The sequence below is a fragment of the Camellia sinensis genome, chromosome 5, assembly GCF_055761805.1.
Source record: "Camellia sinensis isolate YWXY chromosome 5, ASM5576180v1, whole genome shotgun sequence".
In the NCBI taxonomy this organism is placed as follows: Eukaryota; Viridiplantae; Streptophyta; class Magnoliopsida; order Ericales; family Theaceae; genus Camellia; species Camellia sinensis.
The window spans coordinates 149,768,784-149,776,747 of record NC_138965.1 but is presented as its reverse complement, the minus strand read 5'-3'; the positions used below and the strand labels follow the sequence as shown (position 1 = coordinate 149,776,747).

Sequence of the window (7,964 nt, the reverse complement as noted above, 5' to 3'; positions counted from 1 at the left end):
AAGGCCTTGATATACAAAGGCTTGACATGCTGTGTCATAGAGTTCGAGGGATACTCAAAAGGATATGAGAGGTTAATACTCACATCTTCTTCACTCTCGCATTCAGTTTCCATTGCGGTAGCCATTCCAGATTCATCTTGTACCATACTCACTTGTGAGTCTTCACTAGAGACTGGAATTGGGTCAATTTCTTGACCCTCTTGGTTCTTATCTCCAGCTTGGAATTCATGCGGTAATATGTGTACCATATTCATTAATATTGGAGGAAACGAGCCAAATTGGATGGCTGGCTGTGCCTGTTTCTCCTCTTGGCCACCTTGTTCAGTTACTTCATAAGCATCTTCCATGTTGTATTCTGGCACTTCATTACTAGCAAACTCCTTCTAATGGTCTTTTTTGACTGGCTTTTCAACCAAAAACGTCTGTTCAGCTATGAAGGCTTCGAACATTTCTTCCTCAACCATTTCTTTCTTTTGGCCTAGGCCAACTTCTTCTTCTGTCTCGTTATCACTCTCCATCAAAGCATTCTCCAATCCTGCTAGACTGGATTTCTCTCTGGCTTTTAGTTCAGAGTGAACTTTGGTCAATTGTTCTCTGCTACAACCCATTTTGTCTTGTAGAGTTGGTTTTGGAGTATGGTCTGACTTTGGATTTTTTTTTTTCCTTCTATCTGGACCAATGAAGAGCTTTCTCCACTTTCTTTCAGGTCTTTCTGGTACTGAGTGTACCTATGCTGAATCTTCCTCATCTGTGATCTAGAAATTACGGGGACCATATCTGGTTCCTTTGTTTTTGGGTGTTTAAGCAATACGCAATTGTTTGGAGCCACCAAAGGAGGTTTGACCATCCTACCTTGGTTTCCAACAACATCTCTTTAGGTAGCCACTTCCCTAGGTTTGTTTTGCATCACAAACCAGTTTGGAACTCCAGGTACCCATGAACTTACTGACTCAGCTGTTGAACTGTTTATTTCCTCCTTCGAAGCCATCTTCAAAGCTGGTTGTGAAGGCCACTGCTTGGCCCTGACTTTATGTTTTGGGCCTAACTCAGGCCTCTGATGAAGGTAGTCACTTTCTGTCCTGCGTGAGGCTGGTCTAGGGGGTCAATTTCTGGCTTTGATCCCATAACCTGAGCTTATTTCAGTCATTCTTTCAGGATGATTGCCCTCCACTCTATAATAGTTGGCAGGTCTGGACTCATGTAGAGGCCTCTTACCCTTGAATTGCACTCTAGTAGCTGCTAATTCAGCCATGAATGGCTGCTGCCTGGGAGCAGTTGGATATGGCCTTTTGTTATAAGCACTGGTTGGTTTAGGACGTCTCTGCACATCCCTGTAGTATTGCTTCCGGTCAATCGGGAGCCCTTTCAGCCATTTATAGCTCAACCTACACCTGTGACACATTCTTTGGATAACTGCTGCCTCTAAGGAATCATCATCCAATGCTTCTTCATCAAAGTCTTTTCCCTGACTTGTAGAGTCTTGTCCAACAATTGGCAGACTTCTAGTGTCTTTCTTAACAGTAGCCTAGCTGGCAACATGTATTTGCACATTGACCTCTTCCAATTCCTGCAAAGATAAATTCTGGAAGTCTGGTACAACAACATTAGCTGCACTTTCTCCAACTTTTGGAAATGGATTACTGTCGATCCCCATGGCCTTTTCTGCTTTAGCTGGGAATTTTAGACTTTTTTTCCAAATTTGTTCTTGGATCCTGTCTCGAAAAATAATACAGTTTTTAATCGAGTGAGACTAAGAATTATGCCATTTACAATACACTTTTCCTTTAAGTTCATATGGAGATGGAATTTTGACTCCTTTTGGTAACTTAAGGAAGTTGGCCGCAAGCAAATGATCAAAAATGTCATCTGCCTTCATTAAATCGAAAGAGTATTTCCTATGTAGGTCTTTCTTTTTAAACTGCTGGTCAATTGTTGTGTCCTTATGAATTAATGCCTTACAGATCACAGGTTCTTTCCCCACAATCTCTGCTGCATCAATCTCATAATTAGGATCTCTATAATATGTCTTGTATGATGCATTATTTCAATTTTATTCCTTCACTACAGGAAAAAGAGAGTTTGGTGGCGTTTTTGTAACGACGTTTATTTAAACGCCACTGTTATGAGTATTTAACGGCGTTTTATAAAACGCCGCCTATTCTATTTCACAAAACGACACCGTTTTATAATGGGAGGCGTTTAAAAACGCCTCCGAATGCGGTAGCCACACGCGCCTCTTTTTTTTTCTTTTTTTTTTTTTGAACAATAGCACGCACGAAACCTTATTTTGAATCTTAATACATACGGACAGATCTCTCCCCCCCTCTCTCTCTCTCTCTCTCAACCCTCTCTAAGCTCTATCGAAGATTCAGATCGATTCAGATCGAAGCTCCATCGAACTTTCAGATCTAAGCTTCATCGAAGATTCAGATTGAAGCTCCATCGCCTGCGATTTCGAAGCTCCATTGAAGCGATTTCGAAGATTCAGATCTGAACTCTGACCCCTCGATTACTCGCATTTCAACCTTCATTGAATAGTCTACATTGTTTCTGAACTGTAATCGGTACTCGCTCTCTCTCTCTGTCTCTGTCTCGCTCTATTTCTGGTTTTTGGGAAAAATGAAGACTGTCTAGCTCTCTGTTGCTGAACTGTAAGAGGCAATGCTTGCTTTCCTTTGTATTCGGGATTAACATTTAAGATTGTCTAGCTCTCTGATTAATATTTTTCACTTACTCAAACAGAGCATAAGTATTCAATTTGATTTAATTTTTGAAGATTTTTTGAAATTTAAGTTTGAGAAAATTAAACTGAAATACAAGGTGGATGCAGGTAATCGCAATCATGCCAAGTGGTTTTAAGCAACAGAAATTAGATGATGAATTTTTTCAAATAGTGGAGAATGATGTAGTCGAGATTTTAGGAAATTCATAATCATAATTTTATTATTTTGAAATCTATAGTTGATTAGAAAAATGTAGGTTTAGAGAGTAGTCAATACATTTATTAGCAAGGCCATTTTATTTTATTTTTTCTTCCTACAAGTGATATCATGAGATGAGTGACAAGTGGATGAAACATGCATACCATTTTGTTTGAGCTGATTTCTTAATAATGTTAATGTTATTTATGTGTTTTAACTTTTATACCAAATTTTATTTAAATAACATTGGTTTTATCTATCTATCTATATATTATATTCAATTTGTACCCGATGTGTCCGTCCTAATTTTTAGAGAAATGTCGTGTCTGTGTGTCAGTGTTGTGTCGTGTCTATCCCATGTCCATATCTGTGATTCTTAGGTCACATCATTGGGGAATATTATTTTCTCTTGCCTTGTCCCTGGGGTGCACTACCCCCATTGTTCCATTACCTAACTTCCTAAAGAAGAAACAGCATTAATTGATCAAATAGGTCCTGTGTTGTGATAACTTGTATTTGTATAACTATATACTTGGATCTTGGATTTGGACATGAATTTGTGTAGGGAAAGGAAATGGAAAAGGAAATGTGAATAAAATATAAAGCTATTTTTATTTCACACTTCCCTCGACAAGGGGGGAAAATGTAAATTATATACTATGATGTTATCTGAGTAACATTCCAGGTAAAGAAAGATAGATAAACGAACTTACGCTTTCAAATCCAGAGATGTGATCTCCTCAATAGGAGTCAAATTTCTCTCTGACATTCCTGCAGCGTGAAGAGAGAAAACAATTGTTTTACACTCGTGTATTTCACTGGAAATCCTTGAAGTGTCTAATAAGAAAAAGAAAAGCATAAAACAAATAACATCATGATAAGATGTGTATTTCATATAATACAAACTTCTGCACTTTCATACAAGAGAAACAGATAACACAACCAATAAAAGCAGGCTAGCAGCAAGCATAAGCAAAATGCGCAAATATGAATGATATTTCAGCTTGCTATGGCGTTAAACAAGTTTAATAACTTATGAGGCATGACTTTAGTGGTATAAAGATGTAAAATTAGCAACCCATGATGTAAAAAGGATTCCTTCCACGTGAAAGAAAAATAAATAGATAAATAAACAGGACACAATTACTTATACCTTCTGAAGACTCTGGTTTGTATCTGGCTGTTCTATATTTCTGAAATTTAAAGAAATATATATCCAATGAAGTTGAGCAATGTCAAAATCAACTTGGAAATAGCAGAATCAATAAAAAAAAATATCCATACCTGGAGGTGGCTTTTTACATGATAGATGGTCAGGGTTTCCACATTCATGAGCTTCAGGACACCCTTCGGTGTAGCTCCTGTGAGTTAAAATTATGAGTCAATGCAATTAGAACTAACTTGATCACTTGAACTACTTGAATGACAGAAAAATAAAACAGTTGCTCATTCTTTAATGAGTACCCATTATCATTTTCATTGATGCCCTGTTTGTTTGAAGTCATAAGTAAGTGAGGTAACAATGCCCTTCCTCACTCTTCATTATGATTTTTGAACTAAAATTAGACTTTTCATTATGATGTTAGAAATTATAGGTTTATTTTGTTCAATAAAAAAACACTTTCATTCTGGTCCTCTTTTCTTTTTAATCCTCTCTTTGTCAATGTTTTGCCAGCAAAGGTGTGCCAGTCTCTTCATAGGGTATTTGATTTTGTTAATTGTTACTAATTTATTTGATCTCAATTCCTTTATCTTACTCTCCTATAACCTTTGTTTTTGTGAAATATATGTGTATATATATAGTGCTTGATGAATCTTTTTTCCGTAATGATCAATTATTGTGATATTAACCATGGATTGCCCCCTTGAATATGATAATAGGGTGATTTTGTCTGTGAATTGTTAATTTAGTTGGTCTCAATTACCCTCAGAAAAAAATTCATTTATTTTTTGTGCTTTATTTTTTAGTAGCTCGTTTATGTTTATGTTGGGTTTTGAATTTTTCAAGAAACTATGATTGTCTTTCTCATTGGATGTTCATCAAAACTATGACTAAGTTTATAGATTTTTCACTTTCTCTTGAGTTCCAAGAGTCTGACTTTGGTAGTTTATGTGTCCTTGTATGAGCATTAATTTAGAAGCAAAGCAATTTCTTATCACATCTTATGTTGTGCTTTTAGTTGATAAAAATAATTTTGTTCTATCATATGATTGTGGTTGTGGTTGTGATTGTGATTGTGAATGTGATTCCTCATTTGGTGGCTGCTCTTTGGTGTTTTTTGAATCATCATCAGAAGTATTCGAGCTTTGGTACAGTTATTGGTTTGGGTAGTGGGTTTGAACTTCCCACATCTATGAGTTCCTGCCAAAATTATTCTATTATTGATGGATTTGAGAGAGCAATGTATTTCTTGAATCTATAATAATCTATCAAGAGCATTGTAGAAACTTTTGGTTTCTTCATTAATATGCTTCATACTAGATATGCTTCTAGTATGCTTGATAGTACTAATTTAGATTGCACTACCGGGATGCAATCATTAATGGTGCATGCATGCATAAATAGCCTTAGACCCGTCCAAGAATCTTCATTAGAGATACCTAGTCATCTTTGATGAAGCTCTTCTTGGATTGTCCAGTTTGGACAGTTCAGGAGCACAAGTCTGTATTGTAATTAGTAGTTCTACTGCTGATAGTCCATCTCGTAGAGATTTCGTGTAGCAACTCCTTGTGTTCTCCGAGTGCATACTAGACAAGGTGTAGCAGTACACCTAGTCTATGTCGTGTATTTGGAGAACCATGGGGAGATGCTGCCGAAATTTTGTTAGAGATGAACAAAGCGGTATGAACTGCTTTTTACAATATAGACCGTGCATTCCTGAATGGGAAAGTAGGATGAACCAACATATTAGAGACCAGTTAGAGGTGAATGATGTCATCACCTGTGCCACACAATGTGAATGTCGGGCTAACTGATTCGAACGATGGTGATGAAACTTATGAAATGCTATACGAAGGATTTGGACTTCCTCCACCAAGCTTTATTCACGAGGCAGCAAGTTCTGGTATTAAACAAGGTCCAGATGAGAAAACCGAAAAATTCTTCAATTTATTGAAAGAGGCCGAAAGAGAGTTGTATCCTGAGCGTCAGAAGTTTTCAACGCTCTCATTTATTGTTCGGTTATTGCACATCAAGTGCCTTAGTGGGTGGAGTGACAAGTCTTTCACGATGTTGCTTGAGCTTTTGAAGGATTCGTTCCCAAAGGGTGAAACTTTGCCAAAGTCATTTTATGCAACAAGGAAACTTCTTAGGGACTTGGGCCTCGATTATCATAAGGTACATGCATGCCCAAGGGATTGTTCACTATATTGGAAGGAAACAGCTGGTATGGATGATTGCATAGTGTGTCATATGCCTAGATACAAACAGTTTGAGGGGGAGGAGAATGATGTTAAGAAGAAGCAACAAAGAATTCCGCATAAGATTGTTAGATACTTTCCATTGATTCCAAGGCTTCAAAGATTGTTTATGTCATCCAAAACATCTTCTTTAATGAGATGGCATGCTGAGGGCCGAATTGATGACGGCAAAATGAGACATCCTGCTGACTCTCCAGTTTGGAAAAATGTTGATAATTTGTATCCCAAGTTTGCGAGTGAGCCTCGCAATGTCAGACTGGGTTTAGCAGCGGATGGATTCAATCCATTCAAGGCAATGAATGTCTCTCATAGTAGTTGGCCAGTTATTATAATGCCATACAATTTTCCACCATGGTTGTGCATGAAGCAGCCTCATATGATGATGACATTGCTCATCGATGGTCCTTCTTCACCTGGAAATAATATTGACGTCTACTTACGCCTTGTAGTAGATGAATTGAAAGAACTGTGGGAAAATGGTGTTGACACGTATGATGCGGAAACTAATCAGATGTTCCGAATGCATGCTGTGTTATTGTGGACTATAAATGATTTTCCTGCCTATGCAATTTTGTCTGGGTGGAGCACGAAAGGTGCTTTAGCTTGTCCTTGTTGTAACACACATACTCGTTCTCGATATTTTAAGAACGGAAGGAAATTATGTTACATGGGGCATCGTCGCTGGTTGAATGGGGGTCACAAATTTCGGAAAGCTAGTGCGTCTTTTGATGGCACTTGTGAATTCGAATCATGTCCAACTCGGTTATCAGGGGCTAATGTGCTACAACAGCTAGGCCCTAAGTTCAAATTGACTTCTAAGCGTCAACAATCTAGCAAACGGAATAGAAAGGGGAAAGAAAAGGAGGAAAATGAGGGCTCGGGTCATAATTGGAAGAAGAAGAGTATTTTCTTTGAGCTATCATATTGGGAGCATAATTTGATTCGCCACAATCTTGATGTGATGCACATTGAAAAGAACGTGTGTGATAATGTATTGTGGACGATATTAAATGTTGATGGGAAAGGGAAGGACAATTTAAATACTCGTCGAGATTTGCAAGATATGGGAATTTGGAAGGCACTACATCCTCAGAAAAGGGTTGGGAACAAGTATTATTTGCCTCCTACATGTTTTGCCATGAACAATAGAGAGAAAAGTCTATTCTGCACACTTCTAAAGAATATCAAAGTTCCAGATGGTTACGCATCCAATATTTCTCGTCGGGTTAACCTCAAACAGCGGAGCATATCTGGACTGAAAAGTCATGATAACCATATACTCATGCAATAAATACTTCCAATAGCAGTGAGAAATTTGTTACCGAAGAAAGTGGTTGAACCATTAATTGAGTTAAGCAATTTCTTCAGGCATTTGTGTTTCAAAACCCTAGAGGTGGATGGTCTAAATCGTCTTCAGTCCCAAATCGCTCTTACACTTTGCCATTTTGAGAGAATTTTTCCTCCATCATTTTTCGATATAATGGAGCACTTACCCATTCACCTAGCAGAGGAAGCGAAGATTGCCGGTCCAGTGCAATATCGATGGATGTACTTTATAGAAAGGTGTGTAATCTACTCCAATGTCCATTTTGTATATATTTGATTGTTTATACTTGGAAGTCA

At 37.7% G+C, this 7,964-nt stretch overlaps 1 protein-coding gene and 1 long non-coding RNA gene across 2 annotated transcripts; one reads left to right on the top strand and one right to left on the bottom strand.

The window, feature by feature from the left end:
- Positions 1-3,570: 3,570 nt before the first annotated feature.
- Positions 3,571-4,283, bottom strand: LOC145790239 (uncharacterized). The gene is made up of 3 exons (XR_014328915.1): positions 4,206-4,283; positions 4,075-4,114; positions 3,571-3,692 (listed from the first exon to the last, which is right to left on the bottom strand). It is a non-coding gene; the product is annotated as an uncharacterized LOC145790239 (long non-coding RNA).
- A 1,570-nt stretch (positions 4,284-5,853) lies between these two features.
- LOC145791778 (uncharacterized) lies at positions 5,854-7,632 on the top strand. The gene has a single exon (XM_082872218.1). The coding sequence runs from the start codon at positions 5,854-5,856 to the stop codon at positions 7,630-7,632; it is 1,779 nt and encodes a 592-aa protein (XP_082728344.1).
- Positions 7,633-7,964: the final 332 nt, after the last annotated feature.

Excerpts from the sequence above, each read along its gene's own strand:
- LOC145791778 (XM_082872218.1), top strand. The coding sequence starts at position 5,854 with ATGTCATCACCTGTGCCACACAATGTGAATGTCGGGCTAACTGATTCG.